At 40.2% G+C, this 17,767-nt stretch overlaps 1 protein-coding gene across 1 annotated transcript in view; it reads right to left on the reverse strand.

Moving 5' to 3' along the window:
• Window positions 1-17,767, reverse strand: part of PECR (peroxisomal trans-2-enoyl-CoA reductase) — a 124,120-nt gene that overhangs the window by 66,631 nt on the left and 39,722 nt on the right. The window contains exon 4 of the mRNA XM_053698103.1: window positions 8,952-9,033. Within this exon, the coding sequence (XP_053554078.1) occupies window positions 8,952-9,033 (82 nt within the window). The remainder of the gene's footprint in view (window positions 1-8,951; window positions 9,034-17,767) is intronic.

Below are 17,767 nucleotides of genomic sequence, written 5' to 3' on the forward strand. Positions count from 1 at the left end.
TTCCCACTCCCCGGATGCTCCTCCATCGCCAGGGAACTCCTTGTTACCCCCTGATGGTTGATATATGTAACAGTCGTCATGATGACTGATTGAAACCTTATGAATTTGGCCTTTGCTAGTCTAGGCCAAGCCTTGAGAGCATTGAATATCGCTCTCAGTTCCATTATGTTTATCGGGAGAAGAGAGTCTTCCCGAAACCATAGACCCTGAGTTTTCAGGGGTTCCCAGACCGCGCCCCAGCCCACCAGACTGGCGTCGGTCGTGACAATGACCTATTCTGGTCTGCGGAAGCTCATTCCCTGTGACAGGTTGTCCAGGGTCAGCCACCAACGGAGTGAATCTCTGGTTATTTGATCTACTTGTATCGTCGGAGACAAGACTGTATAATCCCCATTCCACTGTCTGAGCATGCCCAGGTGCAATGGTCTTAGATGAATTCGTGCAAAAGGAACTATGTCCATTGCCGCAACCATCAACCCTATTACTTCCATGGACTGCGCTATGGAAGGAATAAGAACAGAATGAAGTACCTGACAAGAGCTTAGAAGTTTTGATTTTCTGGCCTCTGTCAGAAAAACCTTCATTTCTAAGGAAACTATTATTGTTCCCAAGAAGGGAACTCTTGTTGACGGGGACAGAGAACTTTTTTCTATGTTCACTTTCCACCTGTAAGATCTGAGAAAGGCTAGGACAATGTCCGTATGAGCCCTTGCTTTTGACAGAGACGACACCTGAATCAGGATGTCGTCCAAGTAAGGTACTACTGCAATGCCCCTTGGTCTTAGCACCGCTAGAAGGGACCCTAGTACCCTTGTGAAAATCCTTGGAGCAGTGGCTAATCCGAATGGAAGTGCCACAGGTAATGCTTGTCCAGAAAGGCGAACCTTAGGAACCGAAAATGTTCCTTGTGGATAGGAATACGTAGGTACGCATCCTTTAAGTCCACCGTGGTCATGAATTGACCTTCCTGGATGGTAGAAAGGATCGTTCGAATGGTTTCCATTTTGAATGATGAAACCCTTAGAAACTTGTTTAGAATCTTGAGATCTAAAATAGGTCTGAATGTTCCCTCTTATTTGGGAATTATGAACAGGTTGGAGTAAAAACCCATCCCTTGTTCTCCTAATGGAACAGGATGAATCACTCCCATGCTTAACAGGTCTTCTACACAGTGTAAGAATGCCTGTTCGAAGATAATTGAGACCCGTGGAACCTTCCCCTTGGGAGTAGTTCCCTGAATTCCAGGAGATAACCTTGAGAAACTATTTCTAGCGCCCAAGGATCCTGAACATCTCTTGCCCCAACCTGAGCAAAGAGAGAAAGTCTGCCCCCCACCAGATCCTTCCCAGATCGGGGGCCAACACTTCATGCTGTTTTGGTAGCAGTGGCAGGTGACTTGGCCTGCTTACCCTTGTTCCAGCCTTGCATCGGCCTCCAGGCTGGCTTGGTTTGAGAAGTATTACCCTCTTGCTTAGAGGGTGTAGAATTTGAGGCTGGTCCGTTTCTGCGAAAGGGACGAAAATTTGGCTTATTTTTAGCCTTAAAAGACCTATCCTGTGGGAGGGCGTGGCCCTTTCCCCCAGTGATGTCTGAAATAATCTCTTTCAAGTCAGGGCCAAACAGTGTTTTACCCTTGAAAGGGATGTTAAGCAAAAGCGCTCTGCGCGCCACGATAGCAAACCCTGAATTATTCGCCGCTAATCTAGCTAATTGCAAAGCGGCATCTAAAATAAAAAAGAGTTAGCCAATTTAAGAGCTTGAACTCTGTCCAAAACCTCCTCGTACGAAGATTCTTTATTAAGCGACTTTTCTAGTTCTTCGAACCAGAAACACGCAGCTGTAGTGACAGGAACAATGCATGAAATTGGTTGTAGAAGGTAACCTTGCTGAACAAACATCTTTTTAAGCAAACCCTCTAACCTTTAATCCATAGGATCTTGAAAGCACAACTATCTTCTATAGGAATAGAAGTGCGTTTGTTTAGAGTAGAAACCGCCCCCTCGACCTTGGGGACTGTATGCTATAAGTCCTTTCTGGGGTCGACTATAGGAAACTAATTTCTTAAATATAGGGGGAGGACAAAGGGTATGCCGGGCCTTTCCCACTCCTTATTTACTATGTCCGCCACCGGCTTGGGTATAGGAAAAACATCGGGGGGCACCGGAACCTCTAGGAACTTGTCCATCTTACCTAATTTCTCTGGAATGACCAAATTGTCACAATCATCCAGAGTAGATAATACCTCCTTAAGTAGTGCGTGGAGATGTTGAAATTTAAATTTAAAAGTTACAATATCAGGTTCTGCTTGTTGAGAAATTTTCCCTGAATCTGAAATTTCTCCCTCAGACAAAACCTCCCTCCTGGCCCCTTCAGATAGGTGTGAGGGTATGTCAGAAAAGATATCATCAGCGTCCTCTTGCTCCTCAGTGTTTAAAACAGAGCAATCACGCTTTCTCTGATAAGTAGGCATTTTGGAAAAAAATGCATGCAATAGAATTATCCATTACAGCCATTAATTGTTGTATGGTAATAAGTATTGGCGCACTAGATGTACTAGGGGCCTCTTGTGTGGGCAAAACTGGTGTAGACACAGAAGGGGATGATGCAGTACCATGCTTACTCCCCTCATTAGAGGAATCATCTTGGGCAATATCATATCTATGGCATTATTATCCCTACTTTGTTTGGACATTATGACACAAATATATCACATATATTTAAAAGGGGAGTACATTGGCTTTCATACATATAGAACATCGTTATCTGATGGTTCAGACATGTTAAACAGGCTTAAACTTGTTAACAAAGCACAAAAAACGTTTTACAATAAAACCGTTACTGTCCCTTTAAATTTTAAACTGAACACACTTTATTACTGAATATGTGAAAAAGTATGAAGGAATTGTTCAAATTTCACCAAAATTTCACCACAGTAAAGCTTTAACCCTTAAAATAACGGAACCGGAGCCGTTTTTACATTTAACCCCTATACAGTCCCAGGTATCTGCTTTGCTGAGACCCAACCAAGCCCAGAGGGGAATACGATACCAAATGATGCCTTCTATAAGCTTTTTCAGTGGTTCTTAGCTCCTCACACATGCATCTGCATGCCATGCTTTCCAAAAACAACTGCGCATTAGAGGCGCGAAAATGAGGCTCTGTCTATGACTAGAAAAGGCCCCCAGTGAAAAAGGTGTCCAATACAGTGCCTGCCGTTTTTATTAAAACAATCCCCAAGATTTAACAACTATTAAAAGTAATAATCTGCCAAATATACTTAGTAAAGTAATCGTTTTAGCCCAGAAAAATGTCTACCAGTTTTTTAAGCCCTAATGAAGCCCTTTATTCTTTTACTTAAACAAAGAAAATGGCTTACCGGTTCCCATAGGGAAAATGACAGCTTCCAGCATTACCGAGTCTTGTTAGAAATGTGTCATACCTCAAGCAGCAAAAGTCTGCTCACTGTTTCCCCCAACTGAAGTTAATTCCTCTCAACAGTCCTGTGTGGAAACAGCCATCGATTTTAGTAACGGTTGCTAAAATCATTTTCCTCTTACAAACAGAAATCTTCATCTCTTTCCTGTTTCAGAGTAAATAGTACATACCAGCACTATTTTAAAATAACAAACTCTTGATTGAAGAATAAAAACTACATTTAAACACTAAAAACTCTAAGCCATCTCCGTGGAGATGTTGCCTGTACAACGGCAAAGAGAATGACTGGGGAAGGCGGAGCCTAGGAGGGATCATGTGACCAGCTTTGCTGGGCTCTTTGCCATTTCCTGTTGGGGAAGAGAATATCCCACAAGTAAGGATGACGCCGTGGACCGGACACACCTATGTTGGAGAAATAAATGTTTTTATCACCTTCCCACATCCCTCCAGTTCGTCAACTCCTCGCAGGTGCATGGGCAAGTGTGCAGTGGAAAGCTGGGGGTATGACAGCCAGAGCTCCCGCTATGCAAGCTAGGCAGCAGTCTAGGGCGCAGCCGGCTCTGACCCGGGTTTGCATGCATTGGGGAGACCTGGCGGCGGTGATCCAGCTCTTGCAGGGCAGGTGTGACATGGGAGCTGTCATTTGCATTACTAAAGGGACCAAGGTGGTCTGTCATTCTGGCTTCCTCACACATAGAAACTATTTCCCGGCATTAGGCTAAACCTGATGCTAGGAAAAGGGCTGACTGATCCAGCATAGTAAGACATGTATCCTATGGTGCTTTCTCTAATATGTTAGGTACTTTATATTTATTTTACTACCTTTCTCTTTTATCCCTTTTAAAGTTGCTTTCAGTAATTTGTGTTTAATACTCAACTTTTTGATTTTTTTTAAAAATCTGTAGTAGTCTCTTTCCAGTATTATATAGTATATATTCAATAAAAAAGATTGGGAATGATCTTGCTTTGGTAATTTACTCTTTTGTAATATGAAAGCTAAAAAGGTTGGATAAAAACAAACAAACATGCTGGCTGTAGACAATATTGTGAAGATCATTTTAAATGTATTTGCTTTATCATTGCTTTATCAATTATTGGTATAGATCAGGCCTGTCCAAGGGCCAGAGCGCTGTTCTTTCAGAAAATTTAATTGACACTTCACTTCTCCAAACGGTGTATTGTGTTTGCCTAAACTAGGGGGAAATTTTTCTCTACCTTGATCGTATAGTACCTCTCTTGAAGCAGTTAAAGGGACACTGTACCCAAAAATTTTATTTCGTGATTCAGATTCAGCATGACATTTTAAGCAAATTAAGCAAAATTTTCTTCATTCTCTTGGTATCTTTATTTGAAATGCAAGAATGTAAGTTTAGATGCCGGCCCATTTTTGGTGAACAACCTGGGTTGTCCTTGCTGATTGGTGGATAAATTCATCCACCAATAAAAAAGTGCTGTCCAGAGTACTGAAACCAAAAAAAAGCTTAGATGCCTTCTTTTTCAAATAATGATAGCAAGAGCACGAAGAAAAATTGATAATAGGAGTAAATAAGAAAGTTTCTTAAAATTGCATGCTCTTTCTGAATTACAAAAGAAAAAATTTGGGTTCAGTGTCCCTTTAATGTGCACTAGCAACAATGTAGATGACAGAAAATGGGGGGGGGATAGCATGTTTGTAAATGAATTCTTGTTAATTTGAGGATTGCTAATTTACATATATTTATAAACATAAAACATATGTATAGTGGCAAAAGACACAATTACTAAAAATCTGAAGTGGATAGAAGATTTATTTTAGCACTGTTCAGGCAAGATGGAGTTAAGCAAAGTTGTTTTGCTATTTTTATACATAAAAAAACATAATGCCAGTTTGAAAGAAGGCAAGATAAGCAAACATGTTCAATATATATATATGCAAAAGAGGCTGTGAAAATATGCAAAATTCAAACCCAACCTCTTATCTGATGATATGGGGATAATGGACGGTGTTACTCTGCATAGTAAAAAATAAACACAATTCTATGCAACTGCACAGAAACCATCTTACCCCTTCCTTCAAGAAAAACATTGCATTCATTTCAAATTGTCAATTTGCATTTATAGCCCCAAGCAATTTTAAGAGCTTCCATTTTTTGTCATACAAGCTATAAAGTGCCTTAAAGGGACAGTTAACACTTTAAGATTGTTATATATAATGCATGATTATGCATAATAAAACAACTTTGCAATATAATTTCATAACCTGCCCTACACACATGCGCGCACACACACACAGACCCCAGGTCACACTATCTGCCTGTCTCTCACACACCTACACTAACCCCTGTTCACCCTACCTGCCTCTCCCTCTCACACACAGCCCCGTGCTCACCCTACTGGCCTCTCCATCTCAAACACACATCACACATCCCCCAGATCACCCTATCTGCTCCTCTCATACAAACAGTAAATGCAGTGATAGGAAGCTCCCCATTTCACCTAGAGGGATTTTTTTAAGTTTAAAATCATTTTTATTATTATTAATAATGATAATAATATGCACTAGAGCGTCCCTTTAATCCATATTTTGTATGTCACTAAAAGCCAAGGAATTATGGACTGTGTTTTGTTAGTTACCGTCGGTTACTTACCTGCATTAAGGTGGCCAGCAGGTCATGTAATGACACTTGGGTATATTATAGTAACCTGTAGCAAAAGTATGTAATGATTTATTTATTTTTTGGTGGGGGGGGGACGCAAGTAGCTGGTCTTGCCTAGGATGTAAAATAGTCTAGCACCAGCCCTATGAGCGGCCCTGGGTGTCAGTAGGGGCCATCATGTCAAGTTTCGCCTAAGGCCTCGCAAAGTCTAGAGCCGCCACTGGCGCTTGCTGATTGAGAGAACGAAGAGAATTGATAATAGGAGTAAATTAGAAAGTTGATTAAATTGCATGCTCTATCTGAATCATGAAAGAAAAAAAATTGGGTTCAGTATCCCTTTAATACATCCACATGAATTAGTAAAAGTATAGCTCAAATAATATTGAACACATTGTTTTTAATCATCATACAAAACTTCAATTCAGTACCCAAGAAGCAGATGCACACAAAAAACTTAAACTGACACAGTTTAAAAGGAATTTCTGTCAAAACTTTAGTTAAAGGGACTGTAAATTCAAAATTAAACTTTCATGAATCAGATAGAGCAAGTAATTTTAAGCAACTTTCCAATTTACCTCTGTTGTCAAATTTGCTTCATTCTCTTGGTATCTTTTATTGAAGAGTCAAACTAGTTAGGTTCATAAAAGCTCAGGAGTGTGCATGTGTCTTTAGCATTCTATGGCAGCAGTGTTTTGCAACATTGTATAACAAAGCTACAAATAATGTTGCAAAACACTGCAGCCGTAGAGTACTAAAGACACGTGCACACTCCTGAGCTCTTATGAGCCTACCTAGTTTTACTTCAATAAAAGATACCAAAAGAACAAAGACATTTGATAGAAGTAAATTGGAAAGTTGTTTAAAATGTCATGATCTATCTGAATCATGAAAGTTTAATTTTGACTTTACTGTCCCTTTAAGTAGGTGTAAGTAAAACACTCAGATCTCACTTTCACATTTCCTTTAGGCCTTGTTGGTGTAAACAAAACAAAAAAGCAGCTACACAGAACTCCAATACATTAAAGGGATAGTAAACCCCACATTTTTCTTTTATGATCCAGATAGAACATACAATTTTAAACAACTTTCCAATTTAATTCTATTATCAAATTTTCTTAATTCTCTTGTTATCCATTGCTGAAGGGACAGCAATGCACTACTGACAGGAAGCTGAAAATATCTATTTAGCCAATCACAAGAGACAAATGTGTGCAGGCACCAATCAGCAGCAGCTCCCACTAGTGTATGATATGTACGTGTTCATTTTTTAACAAGGGATACTAAGAGAACGAAGCACATTTGAAAATAGAAGTGAATTTAAAAGTGTCTTAAAATGACACGCTCTGTCTGAATCATGCAAGTTTAATTTTGACTTTCCTATTCCTTTAAGTATTACATGGAAAAGCCAGACTCTGCATCTGGTCATGGTTACTGCATTTTTTGAAATGTATCAATATATAAAAGGAGCCCAACAATTAAATCACTGGCATAATTAGTCAGAATACTGAAATTTAAAGTGAAGGTAAAGTTATCCTTTCTTGAAGACAACCTCCCATTTATCATAATCACCGTCATGTAGTCGCTAACTTTTTTTTTAGATTTCTGCCATTGTTTTAATAAAAAAAACATTTCTAATTCCCTACCGTTTGGATCCCGACTCCTCCCCATCCCTACTTCCTTCTTCTTCGTTGTGTGACGCCTTCAGCGGTCCCACTTGCTCTCTACATGTCACAAATGCGCGTTCACGATCTTAGATTGCAATTAGCAAATCGCCAAAGCCGCTTTTCAATGCGCATAATCGCCGGTCAATATTTTCCACTGCGCATGTGCGAAATCTCGTAACATACTATTGAATTAATTAGTATATTCATTCAATACTATATGATAAGACATAGCAGCTGCATCTATCGTTATAGCTGACCCGTTTCTAAAACTAATAGAAGTATTGACTTGGTAAGTATACACAGTTGTCAGCAGATGACGCATTAGGGGAATTCCTATCGTTTGCGAATATGCATGCACTAAATGGGTGCGCTCTTGGAATTCATTCAGAAGAAAAATAAATTGCGCATGTGCAAATGAAACAAGGGGCGGATGATGTCGAGTGACGGCTGCCTAACGGCCAGAATTTTAATTGGTTGGGAAAAAAAAACGTGATCGACACAGAAAAAAAAAAAATACAGGTTGAATTAGTGGATCGTTTATGCATAGTTTTATAACGACGATATCTTAATATATACACACACAAATATAACAATTGATGAATGAAAGCCCTATTTATTTTTTAAAAAAGAATGCTATACTAGATCAACATTAGGGTGAGTTTACCTTCACTTTAACCACGGTATAAATTAAATGTAAGATACAATATATTTTCTTTAAAAAAGTAACCATTACAAAGTCCACCACCATAAGATTGGAAAATGATCCTCAACAATGGGATTGAAATCATGTAACTTTTACGAAAAAGTAAATTGTTGTCATGTTTAAAATAATATTTTAAAGGGACATGAAACCCAATTTTTTTATTTCATGATTTAGAAAGAGCATGCAATTTTAAACAACTTTCTAATTTACTTCTATCATCTAATTTGCTTCAGTCTCTTGATATCCTTTGCTGAAAATCATATATAGGTAGGCTCAGTAGCTGCTGATTGGTGGCTGCACATTGATGCCTCGTGTGATTGGCTTCCCAATGTGCTAATTTAATAGAAGTAAATTGGAATGTTGTTTATAATTGTATTCTCTATCTGAATCATGAAAGAAAAAGTTGGGGTTTAATGCCCCTTTAAGTGGATTAGTTTGGATTTGTTATATAAACCCAAAAGGGTTATTTCACAGACATTTTATCTTCATGCTAAGTGAAAAGCAAATGCTTACGACATGCCAGGAAATCCTTTCCACATATCAGCAACAATATTCACAATGGCTCCTCCATGCTCCTTCATCCAGGCATTGTATACTGTACATAAAGAACATAATAAATAAACAGATTACCCAGAGTTCAGTTGTTTTTTGTGACATTGGGTAGTAAGCTAAACCACCTATTATCTTTTTATTTTACAATTGTAATGTTTATACAGTGTGCAATTGGAACATTCACCACTTAAATTATATGTTTCAATAGTTATTAAAGTGAGACTAAATACCAACTTTAAAGCTTTACATGAATCCCCCTATGCTGAAGTATAGGGAAGCAATTAAAAGTATGCACATTTTCACCCTGTTCTGGCCACACCCAGAATGCTCTAAACCAGGGGTCGCCAACCTTTCGGACCTTAGGGACCACTAACATTATTTTTTTTTAAAAAAGGTACAAACCAGGGATAGGCAAGGTGTCAGTGACTAGCCCTTGTAGCGTCCGCCACAACCTTAGTATATCTTTTCTTTGTGATTAAATAATAGGAATAAAAAAATAATGTAGTGTGAATAAAGTTAGTGGCTTGTCAAGAGACTGCTAGCGATATTGAATGATAAGTTATGGAATAAATAAAGCCTGAGTGAAATACTGGATGTGTATTTGCATCTGTATAATAACACCCAGCTCTATACAAAGACACAGTAGTGACACTGGCACATGCGTATAGCCAGACAAGGTTTGGTTACAGGGTCAGTGGTATCTGCATCAGTATAATAACACCCAGCGCTGTATAATGACACAGTAGTGACACTGGCTCATGGGTATAGCCAGAGGAGGACTGGTTATAGGATCAGTGGTATCTGCATCAGTATAATAGCACCCAACATTATATAATGACACAGTAGTGACACTGGCACATGGGTATAGCCAGAGGAGGGCTGGTTATAGGATCAGTGGTATCTGCATCAGTATAATAGCACCCAACATTATATAATGACACAGTAGTGACACTGGCACATGGGTATAGCCAGAGGAGGGCTGGTTATAGGATCAGTGGTATCTGCATCAGTATAATAGCACCCAACATTATATAATGACACAGTAGTGACACTGGCTCATGGGTATAGCCAGAGGAGGGCAGGTTATAGTATCAGTGGTATCTGTATCAGTATAATAACACCCAGCACTATATAATGACACAGTAGTGACACTGGCACATGGGTATAGCCAGAGGAGGGTTGGTTATAGGATCAGTGGTATCTGCATCAGTATAATAAAACCAAGCACTATATGACACTGGCTCATGGGTATAGCCAGAGGAGGGCTGGTTATAGGATCAGTTGTATCTGCATCAGTATAATAACACCAAGCACTATAAAATAATGTTTTTAATTTCAAATGTACCTTGGTATCCTTCACTAAGGTCTGTACTTTGGAAAATGTCCGCCACAGCCTTTGTCTGTGCCTATCCCTGATATGAACCGAATATATAGTGTGTGTGTGTTTTTATACACACACACACACACACAAAAACATATATACACACACATACAAAAGTACATAACTCGTGTAACCATAGCTAAGTTTACATTATGTATATATTTATACATTTTTAAGAATTATTTTTTGGAATTAACTAACTGAATGACAGAACTGAGAGAATACTTCCAAATGACAGGTGGAAGGGTGAGTGCCAACTTTTGAGCTGTAAACATAGAGGCAGAAAGTGGGGGGGGGGAAGAATTATGTAAAAGGACCACAAGACTTCCAAGTTACTTCCCCAGTTAGGAATTATTCAAAACTACTTATGATCATGGACAGACATTGGAGTCATAAATTAAAGGGACAGTTTACACAAATATCACAGACCAATTGAGCAATGATACTTTTTTATTGGACTAACTATACATTTATAAGTTGACAAGCTTTTGGAAGAGTTCCTTCCTTTATCTGAAGCAATACTGACCAATTCAATGGAATTTACAGATTATATCTTAAAACACAGAATAGCTAAGAAGACAGAAAGTGCAGGGAGAGGAGGAGGTGTCGTAAAAATCATGAGGGGGGCTTAGGTAACAGGCAGACAGTGTCCAGTGTAGGAGAACAGACAGGGGAAATATATAGCTTTACATGGAGCATATACTGACAAAGTTATATATCAACATTGAATCAATATCTATAAAGATGTGAAATTGTATATACAGGGGGAATACAAAAGTAAAAAAAAAGACAAAAGTGTGGACATATGCTTACCTGTGTACCTATGTATAAAGAATGTGGAATGTACAATGTAATTGACTAAATGAAAGTACATTACAGAAAATTTTGATGTGTTAGTCCGCATTTAGTCAAGAATTAAACAGGTTGAAGTGCATTATTTTCATTTCAAAGGTTTTTCTTTCCATGGTGCTTTTGAAGTTGCCTCTGAGAATTTTGAGGTTTTGGATTGAGTGGTCAGGTTGGGTGAAATGGTGACCAACAGGGGTGCAGTATTTTGTTTCACAGTGGTTTTTGATTGAGTGTCTGTGTAAGTTCATCCGAAGGTGCAGTTTTTGGCTTGTTTCTCCAATATAGTATCCCACTGTGTATACCACATTTGCAGATATACATGAATATGCCCCTTTAATGTTATAGGATTTATTATTGTGATTTGCTGTGCTGCTTTCACAAACGTGTTGGCACAGTTTGCAGAGAGCTTTATAGCAGCACTTGGTTCCATTCTGAGTGTTCTTTTTCTCAAGGGGTAGCTTCCTATGTACCACACTCAAAAAAATCTTTCCAAAACCCCCAATCCTGGCATACAGACAACCACCTAACCTAAAGCAGAAACTGGTACATAGCATCTTTATAGATATTGATTCAATGTTGATATATAACTTTATGTCAGAATATGCTATATGTATAGCTATATATTTCCCCTGTCTGTTCTCCTACACTGGACACTGTCTGACTGTTACCTAAGCCCCCCTCATGATTTTTACGACACCTCCTCCTCTCCCTACACTTTCTGTCTTCTTAGATATTCTGTGTTTTAAGATATAATCTGTAAATTCTATTGATTTGGTCAGTATTGCTTCAGACTTGATAAAGGAAGGAACTCTTCCGAAAGCTTGTCAACTTATAAATAGTACTTGGATAGAGGATAATGTGGATAGGGGATAAGGCAATCTTGACACTGAGATGGGGTAGGCACTCTAGTGCTGACTGGAGGCAGGGGGGGCGTGTAGGGGAGAGAGAGTTCTCTCTGATTCTGATTTCACATTTATACTTTTTTAAGTGTCCTTTTAGTTTTCTTTCCCCCTGTTTTTTTTGTTTGTTTGTCTGTTTTTGTGTTTATTATAAGGAAAAATTCCAGCATTTATGTATTATGTACTACTTTACGCAAACAAAGATTGAATTGTTTATATTTAAGTTTATTAAATGTTATGGGGCCCTGCGTGGCGCAAAAGGTAATACACTTGTATAATTGTACATTCTGTTGGAGATAAAATAAAATATAATTACCATATAAACTTATTTTACCTGTATGTCAGCATACTGCACACAACGGTTTAAACAATATCTCTAAGAGAATCATGACGTTCAGTCAATTAAAAAGGCCCCTAAACTCCGCCTATCAATGACATCAACCATACCTCACTTCAAGCCACTTCCTTGAGTGTTCCATGAAATCGCAAATAAACCAGATCCTCCGTTCCCGTCATTTAGCACATGCGCATTCTGACGATTGTGACGTCATTGCATAGCGCAATCCGGAACATTAATACTAAACACTAGTATGGGAGAAATGGTGCAATACTAAAAGCACTCCCCAGCTCTTCCGGTAGTCTTCAACATTCATTGCTTATGCGCAGTAGGTGGAGGCACAACGCGGTGACATCACACATATTTCGCGGGCACTAAATTTTAAAAAAATTTAAAATTGACTTCCGGGAATGAAGAAGATGGCAGTAGGACAGTGAATCTCTTGGAAATATTGATTAAACTGTTAATATGCAAATCTGAGATGACTCGAGTAGAATGTTGTATACAATGATATATATATATTTATTATGTATGCAGTTATTTTAAAAATCTCTACTTCTAGCAGAACCCCCCCCCCCCCCTCCCATTGTGTCCATGCTCCATATAACAGAGACCAGCTATGTGTGCAGCAGCGGTCTAGGGCAAGTCTATGCAAAGAGCCCACAGAATATTTAGTATAGTCTTCAGCTGGGCTAAAAAACAGAACATTATGCTAGAATACATTACAAATAGAAAGCTATGTAGGCACTTGTTTCTAATAACTGTGGCCTGACATAATTCTGTCTAAGTCTGCTGCACGCAAGTGATCAGATCGATCAACAGCGGAGTTTTTTATAGTGCATGCACTGCTGTTGATCGATCCGATCACTTACGTGCAGAATACTTAGACAGAATGATGTCAGGCACAGTTACTAGAAACAAGTTCCTACATACTCTAGCTTTCTATTTGTAATGCTGTACAGCAATGGAAATAAATGCGGTTTTATGCGGCGCTGTTCCGTGTTCCCTGTAGCGATGACATCACTGCTAGGGGGGGCGCATGCGCTGTGTTGGTACATAGTTAGAACGGAGTGGCCAGAAAAAATAAGGGGAAAGGCAGGACAGATCCAAAACTGACTTTTGTAAAAAATATTTACAACGAACAATAAGGTTGTATATTGATTTATCAGCACCAATTTATATTTCATTATTCAAGTACTTTTGTTTAAAATATGTTACATTTTTGAGTAAACTGTCCCTTTAAGTTTATATCAGAAAGCTCTCAATATGGATGTGAGCTAACCACAACTGATGTTACTGGAAATTACTATAATACTGGTGGGATATGCTGATCTGCTGGATAGCAATTACTGGAAGTCAGGTGGAATGGCTTTGTGCATGGGAAAATTATTAGAATGAAAAATAATTAATATTTAATAAAAAGAAGATGGATGGGAGGAAGACAAACAGTGATGTATGTCCATCTGAAGGAATCAGGAAAACTACTACAAAGAGACAGGTAAAGGGAAGAAAATAAATGGAAATAAGATTTTTTTTTATTACGATTTTCTTTTTTTTATATACTTTAATTCCACTATTTCAAGCCAAGACTATACCAACCTCCGCTCGCTTTAGAATGGAAGCATCTTCCTCTGAGCAGCACGCCGGGCGAAAGGAGTTAAAAATACAATCTAGCTACGCAAGTTGTGCAGTACTATGCAATGTGCGTAGGCACATTGTAATTTAACTCCTCCGTCGGTTTTCACCGATGTCCAGCCAGGCACTGTAGGGAATGCGGAGCAACGGGGGTGACCCCATCAGAGGAGATTAATTCCTGCTTGATGGTGTCACGGACCACCAACATCTTCTCGCGGACCACCAGAGAAGCTCTAAACTGTGCCCTTTTTCATTTTAAAGTGATAGTAAATCCAAGCATTTAAAAAACGCTAGGATTTACCATCACTAAAAACAACTTTTTTACAAACTGATAACTGAAAGTCCTGTTTATTTTTAGTGATGATAAATCCTAGTGTTTTGTTAGGATGGAATAGAAAGTCCTAGCCGTTTGGCTGTCCTGAAGCCAACGGCGCTTCCTGGATACGATTGTGGTCTGGAGGACATGCCTAGCATCATAGGGACGCCCCCTGACCTGATCCCATAACTTAAATCTCGCTAACGGGTGCACGATGTAGACAAATTGACCCTGTCATATCAAAGGGTTAAAAGTTCGGCTTTACCATCACTAAGTTTGGCCGCAGACACTACAGCAAATTAATAGCTCAAGAACTGCATTATCTATTGTCAAGGGAGGAGCTCTTTTTTACATTTTTACGAACTTCTAACTGACAATTGTATTCCACATCTGTGACGCAGAGAAAACAGAATTTATGTTTACCTGATAAATTACTTTCTCCAACGGTGTGTCCGGTCCACGGCGTCATCCTTACTTGTGGGATATTCTCTTCCCCAACAGGAAAACAGAATTTATGTTTACCTGATAAATTTCTTTCTCCAACGGTGTGTCCGGTCCACGGCGTCATCCTTACTTGTGGGATATTCTCCTCCCCAACAGGAAATGGCAAAGAGCCCAGCAAAGCTGGTCACATGATCCCTCCTAGGCTCCGCCTACCCCAGTCATTCGACCGACGTTAAGGAGGAATAATAGCATAGGAGAAACCATATGGTACCGTGGTGACTGTAGTTAAAGAAAATAAATTATCAGACCTGATTAAAAAACCAGGGCGGGCCGTGGACCGGACACACCGTTGGAGAAAGAAATTTATCAGGTAAACATAAATTCTGTTTTCTCCAACATAGGTGTGTCCGGTCCACGGCGTCATCCTTACTTGTGGGAACCAATACCAAAGCTTTAGGACACGGATGAAGGGAGGGAGCAAATCAGGTCACCTAAATGGAAGGCACCACGGCTTGCAAAACCTTTCTCCCAAAAATAGCCTCAGAAGAAGCAAAAGTATCAAACTTGTAAAATTTGGTAAAAGTGTGCAGTGAAGACCAAGTCGCTGCCCTACATATCTGATCAACAGAAGCCTCGTTCTTGAAGGCCCATGTGGAAGCCACAGCCCTAGTGGAATGAGCCGTGATTCTTTCGGGAGGCTGCCGTCCGGCAGTCTCGTAAGCCAATCTGATGATGCTTTTAATCCAAAAAGAGAGAGAGGTAGAAGTTGCTTTTTGACCTCTCCTTTTACCTGAATAAACAACAAACAGGGAAGATGTTTGTCTAAAATCCTTTGTAGCATCTAAATAGAATTTTAGAGCGCGAACAACATCCAAATTGTGCAACAAGCGTTCCTTCTTTGAAACTGGTTTCGGACACAGAGAAGGTACGATAATCTCCTGGTTAATGTTTTTGTTAGAAACAACTTTTGGAAGAAAACCAGGTTTAGTACGTAAAACCACCTTATCTGCATGGAACACCAGATAAGGAGGAGAACACTGCAGAGCAGATAATTCTGAAACTCTTCTAGCAGAAGAAATTGCAACTAAAAACAAAACTTTCCAAGATAATAACTTAATATCAACGGAATGTAAGGGTTCAAACGGAACCCCCTGAAGAACTGAAAGAACTAGATTGAGACTCCAAGGAGGAGTCAAAGGTTTGTAAACAGGCTTGATTCTAACCAGAGCCTGAACAAAGGCTTGAACATCTGGCACAGCTGCCAGTTTTTTGTGAAGTAACACCGACAAGGCAGAAATCTGTCCCTTCAGGGAACTTGCCGATAATCCTTTTTCCAATCCTTCTTGAAGGAAGGATAGAATCCTAGGAATCTTAACCTTGTCCCAAGGGAATCCTTTAGATTCACACCAACAGATATATTTTTTCCAAATTTTGTGGTAAATCTTTCTAGTTACAGGCTTTCTGGCCTGAACAAGAGTATCGATAACAGAATCTGAGAAACCTCGCTTCGATAAAATCAAGCGTTCAATCTCCAAGCAGTCAGCTGGAGTGAAACCAGATTCGGATGTTCGAACGGACCCTGAACAAGAAGGTCTCGTCTCAAAGGTAGCTTCCAAGGTGGAGCCGATGACATATTCACCAGATCTGCATACCAAGTCCTGCGTGGCCACGCAGGAGCTATCAAGATCACCGACGCCCTCTCCTGATTGATCCTGGCTACCAGCCTGGGGATGAGAGGAAACGGCGGGAACACATAAGCTAGTTTGAAGGTCCAAGGTGCTACTAGTGCATCCACTAGAGCCGCCTTGGGATCCCTGGATCTGGACCCGTAGCAAGGAACTTTGAAGTTCTGACGAGAGGCCATCAGATCCATGTCTGGAATGCCCCAAAGTTGAGTGACTTGGGCAAAGATTTCCGGATGGAGTTCCCACTCCCCCGGATGCAATGTCTGACGACTCAGAAAATCCGCTTCCCAATTTTCCACTCCCGGGATGTGGATAGCAGACAGGTGGCAGGAGTGAGACTCCGCCCATAGAATAATCTTGGTCACTTCTTCCATCGCTAGGGAACTCCTTGTTCCCCCCTGATGGTTGATGTACGCAACAGTCGTCATGTTGTCTGATTGAAACCGTATGAACTTGGTCCTCGCTAGCTGAGGCCAAGCCTTGAGAGCATTGAATATCGCTCTCAGTTCCAGAATATTTATCGGTAGAAGAGATTCTTCCCGAGACCAAAGACCCTGAGCTTTCAGGGATCCCCAGACCGCGCCCCAGCCCATCAGACTGGCGTCGGTCGTGACAATGACCCACTCTGGTCTGTGGAATGTCATCCCTCGTGACAGGTTGTCCAGGGACAGCCACCAACGGAGTGAGTCTCTGGTCCTCTGATTTACTTGTATCTTTGGAGACAAGTCTGTATAGTCCCCATTCCACTGACTGAGCATGCACAGTTGCAATGGTCTTAGATGAATGCGCGCAAAAGGAACTATGTCCATTGTCGCTACCATCAACCCGATCACTTCCATGCACTGAGCTACGGAAGGAAGAGGAACGGAATGAAGTATTCGACAAGAGTCCAGAAGCTTTGTCTTTCTGGCCTCTGTTAGAAAAATCCTCATTTCTGAGGAGTCTATAATTGTTCCCAAGAAGGGAACCCTTGTTGACGGGGATAGAGAACTCTTTTCCACGTTCACTTTCCAGCCGTGCGATCTGAGAAAGGCCAGGACGATGTCCGTGTGAGCCTTTGCTCGAGGGAGGGACGACGCTTGAATCAGAATGTCGTCCAGGTAAGGTACAACTGCAATGCCCCTTGGTCTTAGCACAGCTAGAAGGGACCCTAGTACCTTTGTGAAAATCCTTGGAGCAGTGGCTAATCCGAAAGGAAGCGCCACGAACTGGTAATGTTTGTCCAGGAATG

The sequence above is a fragment of the Bombina bombina genome, chromosome 1 (genome assembly GCF_027579735.1).
Source record: "Bombina bombina isolate aBomBom1 chromosome 1, aBomBom1.pri, whole genome shotgun sequence".
Lineage (NCBI taxonomy): Eukaryota > Metazoa > Chordata > Amphibia > Anura > Bombinatoridae > Bombina > Bombina bombina.